The following is a 19,188-nucleotide window of genomic DNA, read 5'->3' as shown; positions in this document are numbered from 1 at the left end:
TGTAGTTGCCCTAGAGATCCCTAGAGTCTGGACATCTGACTATAGGGAAACTATCTTGGTGGAGCCAAGCAGTACATCCATAAAGCCATATGTTAAAATTGTTTCTGACCTGCTATTACCCACAAGACACAGCTTATACATTTGGGAAACAAAAGACATTTAGAACCCTTGGTTCCGAACTCTTGTGGTGTCAGGACATCTGGTTTTGCAGGGGAGTGTGTGATAGATGTGATGAAGGTAGATAACATAAAATAATGAGGTAAAAAACAAGCCTAAAAGGGACTTAATTTAAATTGTTGATCACTATGAACGAAAAAAACAGAGGCTTGTGTAAAGACTTTAGATATTTTAGATTGTTCAAGAGGAATCCGAGTGTTTGAGCATCTTTATTGATATTTCACCTTTTCAGGAAGAACAATAACAGGAAACACTCCTATGGTTCAGATGGAGTCAGAGGACTGTGGGTTGTTCGGGTTGGCAGACTGGTTGGTTTTAAGTCAAGGCTGTTTGTTGCAAAGTGGCTGTGAATTCAGGGAGACAAGTATTAGACTTTTATCATCATTTCTTCTCAGGAGTGACAGGCGGACCCTCTCAGCATATGAGGAGAGAAAGTGAAAACTATAATGTAAATGACATGGTTGAACATAAATAACGTGTGTGCTAACAGTTTGTGGTTATAGTCAGCAGCTTATGGCAAAATAGAAGGTTTACAGTTGTGTGGTGCTGTGTGTCTCTGATTGTGTAGCTCACCCCATACTTAGCTTTGCTGGTGGTCTGATCCATTTGGGATGCAGAAAAGTACTGCCTGACATTAAACTGTCAGGCAGTACTTTTTTTTTTTTTTGTTTTTAGTTAGTTTTTTTTTTTTTTTTTAGAGATCTGATTTCCTGTCCTCCTTGAGTTACAAACTTAATGCAACATAAAGTTACATGTTTATTTTCATTGTTGATGCCTACGGCATAATATCACTAGCTTACCTACTTTTACCAATATTATATTTGCTTCTGGCAATTGCTGCTTGCTACCAAGCTAACAGAGAAGTATGACTTCAACACATCCGCAATCAAAGCTGTTTTCCTACCAGTTGCATCTTATAATCAATCAGGAGCAGGTGAGAGCGCTTTCATGCCATGCCTTTCCAGTGAGTGCGCAGGTGAATATGGTCCCCTTTGGAGCATTTTTGCTGCAACACAATCTGAATAGAGGTCACTGATTCTCAGTTCAGTTAGAAGAGCTTCCGTTCATGACATTCAGTTCATAAAACACTGACCAGGAGGAGATGAAAGATGAAGAGGAGCATCTACAATGTGCACATTAAAGCTATTCATGAAGGATTGTCTGTTAGTTTCTTCTGAAAGCAGTAAAATGGCATGTTTTTATACATGCATGGGCATCAAAGCAAGTTTTTCCGTTTTTTATACATTTAGCTTAAAGTACATAACTCGAGGATAAGAAAGCTGAATGGTTAACTCACTCTATACAGCAGAAAATATAGGACAAACACTGAAATTTATAAAATTACATTATTTATTTACAAATACATTTTTGAAGTGATTCCAAAGTTTTGTAAAAGATTGTCTTAAAACACAACTGTTGAAGTCTAAATGAACAAGTGTTACAACAAGTGAGCAATAAAATACATGCACATATCTGTACACTCGTTCCTGACACCAAAATAGATCTGATTACAAAATATAGTGCTCAGTATAAACATAAGTAGAGTTGAGTTTCACACATCCTGAAGACGTTCATCTGAAATGACTTTTCCTCTGAAATTTGTGTATTAAAATACAGGCACTACTAAAGCTTAGCAAAAATAGACGACAGTCTGTCGACGCTGCTCTCTGGATATTATTATAACAGCAAACACTGATGTGTGATTGTTGGCTGAAGACATTGTTTCTATTCTTACAGCAGTGCAGGCTCAATGCAAATGTCCCGGCTGAGGTTCAGTGAACAACAGGAAACACTCAGGATCCCCAGGCACCAAGGAGAATTCAGCGTCAGTGACATCTGAAAAGTTCACTTGAACTTCACGATCTCACATTCCGTTTAGGACACTATGACAAAAATAAAGAGACATGGGCTCCTCTATTTATTGGTAAACATCTTGAGCTAAATTAGACAGGGATAGGCCCTTCTTCTGCCACTTATCTATTTCTGGGTCAAGGTGGCCGGGGGGCGGGGGGCGGGGGCTGGAGCCAATACCAGCTCACACTGGCCAAGGGTGGGGTACACCCTAGACAGGTAGCCATTTTATAGTAATTTTATGTTATTCTCTGAAAATAATTGTTTTCCTTTAGAAAATGATCCTCAGAGAAGATATTACCCATTTGGTTCAGCTAATTAACAGAAGCTGGTGTTGTGGGATATTTCACATTTATCCATACATTATTATAATAGAATTAAATTAAATTAAATTAAAGCCACTATGTGTATTATTTGAAAATGCCTGAGTCTGCCCCCCCTCACCTAGCAGCAGTTTCTGAGGCAGTGCGGAGAGTCCCCTGAAAGGCAGCACTTTGTTTAAATAACTGATTTTGCAGTAAGATATTGGTATTGAGATTTGACCTTATTCTCTGTGAGTTCTCTCTGGTGCTGATGATGTTTTCCTGGCAGCAGGAGGTGGGGTGATGGTCACCTGACTAAAGTTTCAGCATCATTCTCTTTAAAACACCGGAGGCTACACTACATCCTCTGAGTGTGTCATCAGGACAGTGAGTTTCTCTAGAGAGCAAAGAGACTGGCCCAGTCTAGCTGTTACTATGTTAACTTCGTTGGAAGAAAAGATGAGTAAAGACTTAACATCTGGTGGTGTCTGTTTCCACCTTTGGAGGCAGATGTTGGTGAGTAAAAGGTGAAGTTTGATGCCGAACTTCAATCTCAGCTATGCTGGTGAGTAAATAGTTGTTGATACGCATAACAGTTATGTCCTTACAGATGAATGTTCAAAAAATTATTTAAGAATTCCAGTATCAACCTCAGAAATAAGTGGATATGGGCCTAATTGAGCTCTAATCAGTGTGGCTGCCTTATCAGAAAGCTCAGCGCCTTAACCCTTTGAAACAGGGGACTTAGACCAAGGAAAATCCAAGCACTGTTATTATTTTACTGGAAAATCTACACATAGAGGATTTAAGGTTTTTTGTTTTTTGTTTTTTGAAAACAAAAGTATATTTTAATTGGGAACAACTTATCTTAGTCTTGATATTCAACACTGTACATTGACATACATAATAGCCATCTCTGATTGTTGTCTTAGTAGAGAGGAAGAAAAGAGGAGAGATCCTAGTTTCAATCATGAAAGGTGAGTTGCAGCTTTTAAAGGTGATGAACATGACAATGAAGAGGTGACTGAGGGTGAAGTGGGAAGTCAGCTCACTTGCTAGACCACATACCCCAAAGACTAAATCCTAACAACAGTGGTCCTGGTTCAAATCAGATGTCATGCCATGTCTCTTTGCTACAGGCCATCCCCTCTCTGTCTCACTGACTTTCCTGTCGCTCTCGCTGTGGCTGCAGCCACAATGGTAAAAATGTTCACAAAGCAATTCAGACAAAGAAAATACAAAATTTATATTTAAAGGTAGTGGCCAGAGCAGCAAGTTGTAGGTTCTTCCTACATGACAGTGGAGGAGCAACAGGAAAAGTGCATTAGATGGAAGTGCTCTGCTGACCCCTGTCAACAGCTTCAGGTATTTACTGCACCATTCCTTGACATTGACATTGCTGTCAGCAATCTCATCTCACAACAACTGATACATCGTGTAGCCCTCTTTCATCCAAAGACTATACTATTCCTGTTCACTGTCATAGAACAAAGAATTTATTGCTAAAGACCAAAGCAGTCCACTTCCTGTTCACAGTATGCATATTCTCCAGACAGTCACCAACCTATAGTTCTATATAACTTTAGCAGGGGGCAGATGGTGGCCTGTCACCTCCTGTCTACAGCACCACAAAATCGCCATACAAATATACAGAGTGTGCCTGGACAAACATTACATCTGGGTGAAAAGCAGAAAGAGAACTCAGCGGTTGTGAGTTGTGTTGCTGGTTATGATGACAATGGATGACAGGTGGTATTTAGACCAGACTCTTGAATGTATCTGAATGCATTTCCTGTCTGAACACAACATGAAAAAAACTGGACCTTCTCATGAAGATTATCCTCCACCGTGCAATGAGGAACTTACCTGGTGGACCAGTAGCCATAACACAGACCTGCGTGATCTGTGGAACAGTTAGCAGAGATGGACCAGTAGCGCAAAATACACTAAAAAACAGAGTTCAGTAGGTCTGAAAGCATGCCACCTAATGACACGAAGGCCAAAAAACTCAACTCTCCTATTTTATCAAAGACTTGTTTTAAGCTGAATGAATTGCACTCCAGCACCTGTGGAAGGTGGGGCCAGAGATTCAGCTGAGATTGCATGACATGCCTCCATTGATATGTAGTGTTAGACCTGGAATGTGGTTCTTCCTGTGGTCTAGCCCAAAGCAACTAAAAGATTTAACACAGCACAGTGCACTACAGCTTTACTGAAAGAAGATCTGTCCTCAGCAAGCAGATGTGAAATCACTTTGAGATGAACAAACCAATCTCAATGACTGCTGGGGTTTACATCACAAAAACCCTAACCCAGGTCACACAGTGTACCAGTGACTTCAGGGTCTCAGAGAAGCCTGCACATACTGACTCTTAAATGTTGTGTGACCACATCCCAATCAGTATCCCAGACTGAGCTTCACCCTGAAGAGTCAACACAAACCATCAAGGCAGGTCCATCTTTGGAGCTACTGCACTCACATACAAGATGTTTAAGTTAAATACCACCCCCAATATCACACCCACAACCCTGCTCCAGAGCATCTACTACTGACCAAGACTCCATGCTGACGCCAGAGGACATTCTGGGTTTGTGGTTCAAGCTCCAACAACAACATGTGGAAATCCATGACATTGTCATCGGATTCAAATGAGCACAACAACTTGTGTAAAACCTGAAGCTGAAACCCAGCCTGAGATGGGGAGCTTCATCTCTAAACATTAACTCAGTACACTAAGGAAAATAAAGCACATTTGAAACTAACCTAAAGCTTAGCACAAAAAACGACATAATGGGAAATCCAGCGAGGATACAAACTCACCACAGATGAGCTCACCTGAAATATTGACTGTTCATATGGTGTTATAACAGCCAGTTTGTGACTGATAGCTTCAAGTTACGAAACTAAAACCAGCATTAAAATAAATCACAATTAACCTTAAAGAAGACAGAGTACAAAACTCTAGCAGAGTGGTGCATTGTGATGCTCCCTCACCACCTGATGTAGTCTACCAGTGTAAGAGGGTCTGGGGAGGACCAGTCCTCCAGTGTAATACACCACAGTCACATTTCTGGGTGGCAGCAAAGGCCTGCAGGTACAGAGGCTGAACAGTCTCATACTGTGTATGAGTGTCATGTACATGTCTCCATCAACGGTCCATAGAACAGAGAGAATGACTCCTCACCTCGCCATTGCAATGTAGCTTACATCGCTGTTAGCACTGATAGTCCAAACCTGACCTGGCCTGGTCTCTGACTTGGCAAAAAAACAGGTCTATGCTTGGGGCAGGGGGCATAGTTCAGGAAAGGCAGAGAGAGCTGGGAGAGGAGGTGAGGGTGCAAACTGGTGTAGGGAGACCATAATAGGAGGGGTCAGTGAAGGGGAAGAGGAAAAGGAGAAAGAGGAGGACCCCCAGCACGTAGGAGGAGAGGATGGTGAGGCGCTGTGGGTGCTCCAGAGCTGTGCTGATGGTGGGGAAACCCATGTAGTTACAGAAGGAATGGCAGAGGACAGGGCCCATCAGGTGACCTGAGACACACAGAGAAGAGGACACGTTAACCCTGTGTTGACCACTTTACAGTTGTGTGCATTATAGTCTATTCCTGGAAGACGTAAAACGAACAAACAACCAAAATACAGGAGTAACATTTGTAAGCCTGGACTGGGTATGAGTCCAACAAACAACAAACATAAACCATGTCCTGTATAAAAACCAACAAGCTGCTGCCACAATAAGGAAAAGTGGCAGTGAACCTCATCCACCCACTGATGAAACCTTAATTAGTTATCATTTTAAAATAAGAATAAAAGCCAAAGATGCATCATTTCATGTCTTCTTCCTTTTCAAAATAAAAGACAAAGAATACCTGATAGCAATTCCAAAAAGTGCTCAATATACACATTTTGGCCCACTGTAAAGAAATGTGAATATTCCAGTTTCCAGTGTAAATTTCCTTTATGTAAACACAAAACATTAATGTTGTAAGCCACATTTTAAAGAGATGTTGACTGACACATAATAGATGTATTTTAAGTCCCACAAAGGTCTTCTCTGATTAAAGTGCAATGCAATATCTATGCAGTGTAAAAGCATTGATATTGGTATCAAATGGCCGTGAACAGGCTGCAACACCCATTATATGATAATAAATTATAATTTAGTTGTGAGTTGATGAAGATGGAAACTGCTCACCTGTCCTGATGAAGATGAAGGCTGTGTAGGCCCCAAACACAGCTGTGTACGAGAACTGGAACACTGTTAGACAAAATAAAACATCATCAGAAGCAGCAGCAGAAGATTCCTCTTCTACTCCTGTATCTCTTCAGATAATGTGATACTTGTCCTCACCTGCAGAGAGGAAGATCCCCGACAGCGTCCCCTGTCTGAAGCGCAGCAGCTCAATCACATGGTGGAAATGAGCTAAAAGCCGGACATAGAAAGATGGTTGAATAAATAAACTGTTCATACACATGCAGGAGCTCCTCTATCGCTATTAAATTCTGTTTCACAAACTAATTAGAAACATTTTCAATTCAAGAGTATTACTGTCATGTATACATATATGTTTGTGTATATACAGCTTTGAAAAAAACTGCACTGCTAAATCTTTCTGAAATCTTGACATGTATATCAGCCATACCATTCCAGTCTCTGTTCAATTCAAGTACATACATACGTCATTCCAATTAATGTGGTACTGATTAAGTGGTCATTTGAGCAAAATCTTATTTTATAAGCAAAAGGATAAAAACCATTGCTGTGGTGATCACTATTCTCTTGCAATAGGACCTGCTGGATAGCAAAAATAGTGCTAGGAGCACATCAAAAGTAATTGGAATCAAAAAATAACTTGACTATGCCAAAAGAGTTGAAAAGGGAAAAAAGAAAGGTTCACATCTGGCTTCACTGGCATAGCGTTACAGTTTGCATCAGGTTGCTTCCATCCTTCCAAATTTCAGAGGTTCAAAAGAACAAGGTCAAGTAGCAGACATTGGGAATGACAAAGCTGCAGACTGGCAGAGGAAGAAAACAACTCCCCAAAGACCAGGATGAACGTCAACTCATTTGAATGTCGCTCAGCAAGTGGCCTACATAAATAATGACAAATGGCCACTGGGGTGAAATGCATGGCAAGAAGGGTTCAAAACAGGCTTCTGCAGAGCTAAAGTTGAGTAAAGCTACAAAAAAGCCCTTCAACAATGAGCAGCAGGGAAAAGGCTGGCTGAGGTATGCAAAAGACTATAAGGACTGGACTGTAGTAGACTGGAGGAAGGTCATCTTATCTGATGAGTCAGATTTTTAGCTTTGCACAACACATCTGGCAGTTATCCTTCCTTCCTTCTGCTCTCGTAATATTCCCCAACTCTGAGGATTGTTTTTTCAGCACGACATTGCTCCATGCCGCCAAGCTAGGCCAACCAAGGTGTGGATGGAGGACCACCACATCAGAAACTCATCATGGCCAGCACTATTGAAAATGTCTGGAATGTGATCAATAGGAAGAAACAGCATTGTGAAAGACTGGTGGAGAGCATGCCCAGATGCATGAAAGCTGTTACTGAAAATCAGGGTTTTCCACCAAATGTCTTCCCAAGTTTACACATTAGTGGTTTTTTGAAAATGAATATGGACTTATTTTTGAGTATTTGAAGGTATTTGAGGTCTGAAAACACTGCATAGTTTTTTGTGTAATTTTGAGCATGTCATTTTCTGAAAGTAAATGCACTAACTAGCAATATTTCCAAAGGGAATTTGGGAAATGTTTTGTCTGTAGTGTATAGAATACAACAAATATGCTCTTTTTACTTCCTTCCTACCTATTAATAGTAATATCTGAGACTGATACTCACATAGTGACGTACTCAGATACAATCACAACTCCAAAAAATTTTGGATGCTGTGTAAAATGTTTTGCAATGTTTTGAAAATCGCGTAAACCCATATTTTACTCCCAATAGAACATAAACAACATATCAGATGTTGACACTGAGATATTTACAATTTAATGGAAAATATTACCTCATTTTGAAATTGATGGCAGCAACACATCTCAAAAAAGTTGGAACAGGGCATTGTTTACCATTGTATTGCATCCCCTCTTCTTTTAACAACTGTCGTTTCACGATGCACCAAAAGTTTTCTATATGGTGAAAGGTCTGGACTGCAGGCAGGCCAGTTCAGCACCCGGACTCTTCTCCTGCAAAGCCAAGCTGCTGTAAGAGTTGCAGTATGTGGTTTAGCATTGTCTTGCTGATATATGCAAGGCCTTCCCTAAAAGAGATGTTTAGATGTGAGCATATCTCTTTCCAATACTTGTATGTACTTTTCAACATTGATGGTGCCTTTCCAGACAAATAAGCTGCCCATGCCATAGGCACTAATGCAACCCCATTCCATCAGATATACAGGCTTTAGCACTCTCTGCTAATAATAAGCTGGATAGTCCCTCTCCTCTTTTGTCCACAGGACACAACGCCCATGGTTTCCCAAAAGAAGTTAAACATTTTGATTCACCTTACCACAAAAGTTTTCCATTTTGCCTCAGACCATTTTAAATGAGCTTTGACCCAGGGAAGATGCCGTTTATGGATTGTGTTCACATATGGCTTCTTCTTTTCATGAAAAAGCATTAACTTGTATTTGTGGACTGCACAACAACCTGTGTTCACAGACAGTGATTTCCAGAAGTGTTCCTGAGCCCATGCAGTGATGTTCAGCAGAGTCATGGCTGTTTTTAATTCAGTGCCACCTCAGGGCCCAAAGAGCATAGCATCTAGTTATGACTTTCAGCCTTGTCCTTGGTGCACAGACACTGTAGATGGTGGGCTCTTGAAAGATTTCTTAATTTTACACTGAGGAACATTTTTCTGAAATTGGTGAACAATTGTTGAACAATTTTTAGACACAGTTTGCTACAGAGGTGAACCTCTGCCCATCTTTACTAGAGGCTCTGCCTCTCTAAAATGCAACTTTATACCCAGTCATATAACTGACCTGTTATCGATTAACCTAATTACTTTTGAAATGCTCCTGTTATTATTATTTTTAGTTTTTTTGTTCCAAGCACTTTTCCAGCCTTTTGTTGCCTCCTCAAACTTTTTTGAGATCCGTTGCTGCCATCAAATTCAAAGTGAACAATTTTTTTCCATGAAATAGTAAACTGTCTAAGACATTGTAAACACATGCTAACTGACACGTACACATACATACATACAGATGAGCTAGAAACAGGAGATTGGAAACCGCCACAGACTCTCAGTTATATCATTGTAATTTTCATATGATCGGCTTCTGCTTACAGATTTTCTCTTGCTGGGGGGCCATGATGATGTATAATGATGAAAACCTATGGGATGGTTCTTGAAGTTGTTTTGTTCTTTGTTGCCCGGAGTCTTTTTTGTGGATAGATTATGGGGTGGGGTGGGGTTTTTTTTATTAACTATATCTTTTAAACATATTTTAAGTGTACAGTATGGTTAAAATGGGCTGTTTGTATCGTCATTATGCGGAAAAAAGGAAGGCCCCAGTCCCAGGACAACAGGACTCTTCTGCTATTTTTTTTTCCAGTTACAGTATAAAATTCATTAAAAAAAAAAAAAAAAAGAAGCAGCCTGAAACATTAGGAAAAGATCTTAGTCTGTAAGACTTTAGAGAACACTTTCTGAAATTTGAATTTCATCAGGTGGTCAGGAAAATATCACCTCTCCACAACCAGAGAGTTGTTTGAAGACAAATGTTGGTTTGTCAAAATTATAGATGTGTGTGGTAAGTCACACTCAGCATTTTGACTAGTTTTTTGGGTGGGGCAGTCCTACAGAGTAGAGGAATTAGTACTCACCCACTCCAAAGAAGAGAGGGCAGGTGACGATGGCGAGAGAAGGACCAGCACAGGGGATCAGCATGGGCAGCATGCAAGCCCTGAACACCAGCTCCTCTGTTAATGGAGCCACCACCTGATTCCTCAACCAGCGCATGTCACTGAGACACAACATCCAGAAACAAGGGTCTGCAGGAGGACAAATGCAGAGCAGAGCTGGCACTTATTCCCTCTGCTGTTTACACCTCTGGAAATTCATGTTTCACACAGAAATAGATTTTTCTGGAAATTTGCTTTAACACTGGGTGTAAATGCAAAAGTAACAAGGTGGAGTGGTTGGACAAGTTTCAAATGTTGAAAGTCTCACCAAACACAACCCTGATTCCATCCATTAAGCTCCATGGACAGTCCATGGCCAGCTGCATGATGGGCCCAAGAAACAGAACCTGCAGCAGATAGAGGGATAGAGAGTGGGAAAGAATGAGAGAAACTTGCACCAAACATATTTGATAAAGGGATATTTATCTTCTGTTCTAATCTAAAGCACAATAGGGAGCATAAGATTTTGTGTGTCCTTCTCTTTCTCACGGGTCAGAATGTGTATTTCATGTGTTTGAGGTGTTTTATATTTTTGAGCCAAACTCAAGGCAATTTTATGTTATGATTTAACAAACTACAGTTGTTTGGGTTTTTTTTTTATTGGAATCTCCTGCTATTGTACTCTCTGAACTGTGGACCAATCTGTACTGGACTTAGTAAAGGCAACTTAACAGAACCTGATCCAGTTCTGGCTCACAGGGAGAGAGGGATAAAGATGCTCCAAGAGGTGGAGGAGACAGGGAACCTAAAAACAGGAAGTAAGTTATCATAGTTGGGCCGATGATTCAGCTCCTTCACCAATAACAGTAGGAGCAGAACCAGTGGTTGTCAATGACGAACATGGAGGCAGTACACACACTGCATTTAAAGTCAGTGGGACACTTTTGGATGAATAAAAATCCACAGTTTCATTTGGGAAAAAATCTGCACTCTGTCTCCATAATCGTGAAGATTTTAAGTTTTCCTTAGACAGCTATGTTGCTATAAATGATGTTCCCCACAGCTAACACACTGAATCGATAGTAGTACTTTACTTCCTGTTTAAGTCCCCAGGTATGACAACTGGGGACCCAAAACTACAAGTATGATTATATCCCCAAAACAGAGCTCAGACTGAAATAAATAACAATATTAACAAGTGCATAACATGTGTACTGATGTAACAAGTTTTGACTCTGCGGCTTTTGACACTAACTGAAACTAACTGAAGCAGTTTCTTTTGCTGCCATGTTGCTGCAGCACATCTAAGCACAGCAACCCTCTCTCATCTAACTAACATCTTTGATCCCCCCCATCCAGCCAGTTGACTATGATCATTATCAAGTTTCTTACCATGGTGAGCACCAGTGGAAGTATGATGGCAGGGGTGAGGCCCTCAAACCGGATCCCCATGAGAGCAAGTAATGATGGGCCAGTCTGAAACACACACACGCAAAAAGTAGAGAGAAGTCAGTATCTGTTTAATAACAGAACAGAGAAGGCAATGTGTCAGAAACAGCAGTTCTCAAGTGTTGTAACTGATAGATGATGGATCACTGACTCACCCTAACACCGGTGAACTCTCTCCATGCCCACACAAAGAGTGGAGACAGGCCCGACACGATCAAGACACTGGTGAAGCGTCGCTTTATCACAGTGGGGTGATCCCTGAGAGTGGAGTAATGCAGACATTAATTGTCAACACCCATGAAGAATAGGATGAAAACAGCTGAGAAGTCAAGGATTTTACCAGCCCAAACCCCCAACGTTACACCAAGTTCTGTTTAAAACTGTCAAACTGTTGAATGTTTATCCTCCCTCCATTCACAGCTTCTTACATAGCTGTCAAACTGACCAGATCTCTCCCTGGAACTGCAACTTCCTGGTATCATTTACCATTCCAGAATAGTGGATGAAAATCAAGGAGTCTCAAATCATATCAAATAATTTAGCATTGTTTTGAAGTCACAAACATATCAATGCTCTGTTGCACATGATGAAAGTAGCCAAGAGAAACAACTATTGTCATCATGTCATGACTGTAAAGTTTGCTTTAAAATTCTCTCATTCAATATTAATCATTATTATGACTGCTCATGGGTTGTCGGGTAACAGCTTGAAGCTGTGCAGGTTAAGTGTAGTGCTTTGGAGGTACAGAAAACATATTTGATTAAAATCCAGATCTCGTCTCAAAATCCAGAAAAAAGGCAGCTCTGGCAGTGCATATTGAGTAGTGCCCTAATGAAGGTAGTTCAAGCAGAGTTGTTGTAAGTTACTGTCCAAGATGGCAGCCGGCAGTACAGAGCAAAGTCGAACATTAGTATGCAGGACTGTCAATTGGAAGGGTGCTCAGTCGTGATGGGCGATCACTAGTGGTGAGCACTGCTGGCTCATAAATCTCTCGCCACTCCAAGTAACATCGTACATAAGATTTTTACAGATAAAATAATAAAATAGTAACAATCAGAGAAATGATTCATTAGCTCTTACCTACATTAGACAATTATCTTCTACTGAATACAGCAACTCCTGAATCAACTGCAATGCCTATTTTAAATCTGGAGTTATTCTCACCTCTAAATCTCAGAGCTAGCTTCTATGGTTTCATCATCCAGATCATCCACCTGTCTATTAGACCCCGTACCAACTAGCCTCTTTAAAGAGATTTTTTACTTAATCGAGCCGTTCATTCTAGATCTGATTAATTTGACCTTATCTTTGGGTTATGCACCTCAGACACTTAAGACTGCAGTCATCAAACCCCAACTTAAAAAGCCCAATCTTGATACAAATGGCCAATTATAGACCCATATCAAATCTTCCGTTAATTTCTAAAATAATTGAAAAAGCAGTAGCAAACCAATCTGCATAGGAGTGGTTGGCTGCAAAGGTTTCAGTCAGGATTTAGAGCCCATCACAGCACTGGAAACAGCACTGGTTAAAGTCTCCAATGATATTCAAATGGTCTCAGACAATGGATCAACCTTCATACTTCTGTTAGATCTCAGTGCTGCATTTGACACCATAGATCATGATATTTTTTTAAAGAGACTGGAACATGAAATTGGGATTAAAGGAACTGCACTAAGGTGGTTCAAATCCTACTTATCAGATAGACATCAGTTTGTTCATGTTAACATAGCTCTTCTTCACGCATTATAGCCAATTATGGAGTTCCACAGGGTTTGGTACTTGGACCAGTCATCTTCACTCTGTATCTGCTTCCTTTAGGCAACATTATCAGGAAACACAGCATCAAATTGCATTGCTACGCAGACAATACTCAGCTGTATTTATCAATGAAGCCAAATGAAGTTAGTCATATAGTCAAACTGCAGACATGTCTTGAAGACACAAAAGTCTGGATGACCCATAATTTTCTACTTCTAAATTCAGACAAAACTTATTTAAGTTATTGTACTTGGCCCTAAACACCTCAGAAACACACTATCTAATCATCTAATCAGTCTGGATGGCATTACCCTGATTTCCAGACTATAGAGGGCACCTGAATATGAGCCGCACCCACAAAATTTTAAGAGAATATATAGGCTGCACTTCTTTATAAGCCACAGGTGTAGGAAATATGGGAGGAAATGGTATATGACAGGAAATCTGTTACACAAAGATTTCACCTTTTCGCCAGATCGATCCTGTTTAATTGGAAAGCTGTGTGTTTTCCATGATAAGGGTGTTTGCATGAAGCGCAAAATAAATGAATTATATTAAGAATTTAGTGTGGGTGCGTTTAATTTAATTCAAACTATTTCATTGGTCCACTGTGACCTGTTCGGTAATTTCATTGGTCTGATATGACAATAAATGTATTGGGAGCATGAAGCTTGTTACCCGTAAAAATCCATAAATTAGCCACAGAGTTGTTTAAGCTGCAGGGTTCAAAGCGTGTGAAAAAAGTAGCGTCTTATCATCCGGAAATTACAGTACTTTGGCTTCCAACTCCACTGTAAGTAGCCTTGGAGCAACCTTTAACCAGGACATGTCCTTTGTCCCTCACATAAAACAAATCAGTGGGGCAGTTTTCTTCCACCTATGAAACATTAGGAATATCAGAAACATCCTGTCTCAAGAGAGAAAATCTAGCAGAAAAACTAGTCTATGTTACTTCTAGGCTGGACTACTGTAACTCATTACTATCTGGATGTCCAAACAAATCTCTAAAAGGCCTTCAGTTGATTCAGAACGCTGCTGCACGAATATTAACAGGAACTAGGAAAAGAGATCACATCTCTCCTGTGTTAGCTGCTCTTCATTGTAAAATACAGAGTAGAATTTAAAATCCTTCTTTTAACGTATAAAGCTCTTAATGACCAAGCTCCATCATATCTCAGAGAGCTCATAGTTCCTTACTGTAGGAGTAGTAGGCCACTCCGCTCTCTAGATGGAGGTTTATTAGGTTCCTAGAGTCTCCAAGAGTCAATGGGCAGATCTTTCAGTTATCAGGCTCCTCTTCTATGGAACCAACTCTCAGTATCAGTCCAGGGGGAGGACTCTTTAGCAATTTTCAAGATCAGGTTTAAAACTTTTTTGTATGACAGAGCTGAGAGTTAAAAAGTTAAAGTTCATTTAGTCTTTGGCTATGCCGCTACAGGCCTAGACTGCTGAGGGAAGCACTGAGCACCTCTCTCCCTCTCTCCTTCCCCTCTGCATGCGCCGACATATCAATAACTATGCTTCTCCAAAATCCCAGTTTTCCCCCAGTTCTAAGCATGTGTACTTTATATATTAACCACGTTTCCCAAAGTCTCTGTCTCTCCCAGCTCCTCTCCTCTCTCTCCCTGTCCTCATCCTGAAGGTGCTGAATCATCACTACTCCATATTCCTGCAATGCCTGCTGCTCTCATGTCTTCATGAGCTCCATCCAGCATCATTTCTATGAACTTCATGCAGCATCATATGTCCCTGCCTGCAGTTGTATTGAATATCCCCTCCTCCTGCTCTCATCTCTCCCCACTCTACCCAACTTTGACAACTTCACAATCTTGGTGCTATATAAATAAATCTGATTTAATTTTATTTCTTTTGATAAGAAGTGGCCAGCTCTCCTCTACGATAAAAAATTAAATACTGTAAGTTAGTCAGTCAATGTGGATATTTGTTCGTTTACAAGAAGTGGAAAAAAAGTTTTACAAACTTAATATATATATATCAAAATATTTTAAGGTAACTGTAACGACCAGGACAAGTCTTGTTTGTATTTACACATTGACCTCTTGGAAAATTGCTTTTTAAGTACAACCATCAAGGGTTAGGGTTATCAACAACATATATTAAATTTTAAAGCCAAATGGTTAGAATAGCAGCGGTATTGGCTATTGGATGTTTGTTTAGAAAAAAGAAAGCAAAACAGTGGTTTCTAAATATGACTTGGTTTCTATGGGTTTTTTTTAATATACATATTGCAGTCTGTACACCACATCTGCTCTTTAGCTTAAAAAAAACAAGTATTTATATATTGCCGTTTTTTCATGAGTGCTTTATTGTGATATGATTTTTGTAATCTAAATTAATCCATATGTGTGTGTGTGTGTGTGTGTGGACTAAGATTCCAAAAATATTAATAGTGGCACACGCATCACATGGAGAGCTGGATTTAAAGAGACGTGTCAGTCACATTATGATCATTGATCATGTTATGTTTATGATCACACTGCATATAATGACATTGATAAGTTGACTGAATCCCTGGCAGGGTCCTATTGACCCAATCGGCAGGTATTAGGACTCCGGTGGAGCAGTGAAGGTTCCATCCTGGTCCCACAGGCGGGGCCGGACTGGGCTGCATCCAAAGGCGACTAGTTTCTGCGACCACGAAGCGGCGCTGATGTCTGTCACAGTGAGCAACACATGCTCGGAGGGAAGCTGTGTCGTTCATGACTCACACGCGAGATTACCGACTTTTAGGTCACAGCCCAGCGAGTGTCGAGCAACAAACCTAACAGCAATAAACCACACGTTTGGCTGACAGACACAACGTCAGTAGGGTGCATTATATGCACACCATGCTCACTAAACCGATAAACAGCTGCCTTGGCTCACCTCGGCAGGTCACTCCTCCACACGTACAGGCTGCCGACATAAGAGCAAGCAAGCAGCAGGCAGGACACCACCGACAGCCAGCATAAGCCCTCTGGAGCTACAAAGTCGCCATTGCTGAGTGTCATCTCGTCTGACACAAGGTTTAGTGAGAAATCCTTCTGCTTTGCCATGATGACCGCCAGTTTAGTCTATACTACACAATTACTGGGCAGCGGACGGTGGCTGGACCATCCACCCAGATCAAACACACGCCAACATGAGCTGGGAAACTGTCAATAGTCCACTTTCGAAATGTAAGCTAACGTGGCTAGTTGGAGTGCTAGCTTCCCCGGCACTGTATTTCTACGTCATAAAGAGGTTTCCGTTTCTCCTTCTTGTTCTAATGCTCCTTTTCAGTGGTCTGACGGCTCGTGTCTTTGCCGCCATCTTGTGGCGCTCACAGTGTACTTCTGTTATTTGTCAGCTTCGCTCTTTGAGAGTCACAACAGATTTCAGGTTTTTCTGTTATTTCCTGAAAGCAAAATGGCAAATCACTCCCACATTCCTTTAAAGAGTCTCCTCACCTCAGGGCCCTCTCTCCAAGGACTACCTCCAGCCCTGTCACTATAATAATATTAAAATTTAAGTGAAACTATTTCAATATAACAGAAAAATTCATCTGAAAATATAGTTTATCTTTTCAACGTTACACCACAAATCTCACTCACTCACTCAGATATTGAGACTATTCCTTTATTACGTATTTTACGACCATTAAACTGTTTTTTTTTTACTAGTCATTACTAATTTTTACATAACAAAGAAGTAAAAACTAACAAGAACACGATGGCTATGTTCATCAATCAGAACCATGACATAGTCAATACCACTGCTATTTTAACAATTTGACTTTAAGATTTAATATATGTTGTTGGTAACCCTAACCTTTGATGGTTGTGCTTAAAAAGCTATTTTCCAAAAGGTCAATGTGTAAATGCAAAAAAGATCTATCCTGGTTATAAGAGTTATTAGTGTTGTAATTGAAATATCTATCTATCTATATTAAGGCTGTTAATCTTATAGCCGCTGTGTATTAATTTAGATTCATTGCATAAAAAAATGGAATAAAATTAATCATGCAAATGCTAACCTGGATTAACAAATTTTGACACCCCTGGTATTTGCAGATCAATGCAGTTACTGAATCCCCTTCCATTAAAATTTTAATAACCCTAATTATATTTGACCAGAATAACTCTTGTTTGCATTTACACATCGACTTCTCCGAAAATTTCTTTTTAAGCACAACCAGCAAATCATTCTGCTTGAGTACATGAATCAAATTCAAATGCAAATGCTTAATTTTTGGGTAAATAAGCAAATACATCTCAAGTTTTCATGCCAAAATTTCTTTAAAACTGCACACTGATTTCAGGGTGATAAATGTGGAACCATGTGAAAATGTGTCAATATATTCAGTAGTAAAGAGCCTTTCTAGTTCTTTTAAAGTGCATGATGTGTCACCTTTGCATCTGAGGCAAAAGAATTTGCATGAATTTTGACTAGAAAAATACTTTTGACAACATGGTTGCGTTTGACCTGTAATAGTGTACAGGTAAATTTAAATCAAGGATTGTTAACTGCTTGTGGAGACGTGAACAGTCCTGATTGCTCAAAATAAAATATTTGCTGGTAACATTAATTTCAGTTATTTATAAATGCCAATAACACTTTTACAAAAATGCTTAACATTAAAACTGAAATGCTACCTTTCAAAAATTTCAACTGAATTTGAACAAAGTGATGTAATTGCACAGTGATAAAATACAAATAAAATAGGCAAGGCAGAAATGCTATAAGGAGTGACTACCATGTGATTGAGTCCTGACCACACACAGTGACCTGCCTACCATAACAGAGGGTAGAGAATTTTGTTGTGTAATTTCATTTCATAAAAATGTATCTGCATTTTGTCAACATTTTGTTTGTCTCAATTAGCCTTCTACGGCATTCTGTTTTGGTAAAAGGAATTGGCTGTTCATATTTCTCCAATATCAATATTTTGTCTAATATTATAATAAATGTGTGGTGCTGTTAACCCATGCATTAATGTAAAGCTAGCTATTGAGACAAACTTCGTCTTGTGTTACAATATGTTGCATTCATATTCAGGTTAAAGTAACATAATTAAAATGAAAAATTACTTTGATTTGATTCTGATTACTGGTTTGGGGTGGATCCTTCTCCTCTTATGTGCTTTTCTTTAAGGTTATAACTGGAAATTCTAAAATTAATTTCCATTATTTCCTGGTTTTAGCCTTAGAGTGCAGCAGGATGAATCCTTAAAACTATATTTTGGTTTCTTTGTCCTCCTCCCCTATGCTGAGATCTTAGGGTTTTGGTTGGATGAGAGGACAAAATGTAACAACTTCACAACTTGGTTAATCGAGGTGAAATTGAGCAGTGGTGATGTTGAAGTCATGTGATCATGGTGTAGTGGCTTTTTAGCCTAAAATTAGCTTATTACTTATGCTGATTGTATTTATGTTTCAAACCTTATAATATGGCCAGGTTCATTAGTTAGATGAACCTGCTGAAAAAACCTGGATCAGAATCAGAAGCTGGTCTTTATTTTCTGGAGTCAGCCACAGGAGAATGAATCTTATTGGTTGTTCATGGAAGGAACAGGTGATTGTGATGTCAGGGCTGTGCAGCGCTGTATGAGTCTAGGCTTAAATGGACAAGTTCTAGAATGCAGCAAATCTGGAACCAGAATTTACGAGCATCCCTTAAAGACAACATAATTGGATATTTTAACAAGCGGTTTCAGCGAATGGCATCTGCTGAATCGAATTTCCTTGACAATGTGTTCTTCGCGGTGACAGTATAGCTTCGAGATTTGAAAATGTAAGCGTTGCGAGGTGAG

The 19,188-nt window shown here is 39.8% G+C and overlaps 1 protein-coding gene across 2 annotated transcripts; it reads right to left on the bottom strand.

The window, feature by feature from the left end:
* Nucleotides 1-1,531: 1,531 nt before the first annotated feature.
* LOC115059113 (CAAX prenyl protease 2-like) lies at nucleotides 1,532-16,608 on the bottom strand. Of its 2 annotated transcripts, none has more exons than XM_029526707.1 (8): nucleotides 16,284-16,608; nucleotides 11,792-11,894; nucleotides 11,580-11,663; nucleotides 10,516-10,594; nucleotides 10,170-10,337; nucleotides 6,680-6,751; nucleotides 6,524-6,586; nucleotides 1,532-5,859 (listed from the first exon to the last, which is right to left on the bottom strand). In XM_029526707.1, exons 1-8 carry the CDS (start codon nucleotides 16,451-16,453, stop codon nucleotides 5,630-5,632), a joined length of 969 nt encoding a protein of 322 aa, XP_029382567.1. In that variant the 5' UTR covers nucleotides 16,454-16,608; the 3' UTR covers nucleotides 1,532-5,629. The 2 variants fall into 2 exon arrangements, with proteins under 2 accessions (XP_029382567.1, XP_029382568.1); XM_029526708.1 differs by having other exon boundaries at nucleotides 6,524-6,565.
* Nucleotides 16,609-19,188: the final 2,580 nt, after the last annotated feature.

The sequence above is a fragment of the Echeneis naucrates genome, chromosome 18 (genome assembly GCF_900963305.1).
Source record: "Echeneis naucrates chromosome 18, fEcheNa1.1, whole genome shotgun sequence".
NCBI lineage: Eukaryota > Metazoa > Chordata > Actinopteri > Carangiformes > Echeneidae > Echeneis > Echeneis naucrates.
The sequence above is the reverse complement of the archived record's forward strand: the minus strand, read 5'-3'. Positions and strand labels throughout refer to the sequence as shown.

Bases quoted from the DNA above. Each gene is read 5' to 3' on its own strand.
- LOC115059113 (XM_029526707.1), bottom strand. From the start codon at position 16,453: ATGGCAAAGCAGAAGGATTTCTCACTAAACCTTGTGTCAGACGAGATG. The intron at 11,664-11,791 runs GTGAGTCAGTGA...TGTGTGTTTCAG, and splicing joins GAGAGTTCACCGGTGTTAGG to ACTGGCCCATCATTACTTGC. The intron at 5,860-6,523 runs GTGAGCAGTTTC...TGTGTGTCTCAG, and splicing joins CTTCATCTTCATCAGGACAG to GTCACCTGATGGGCCCTGTC.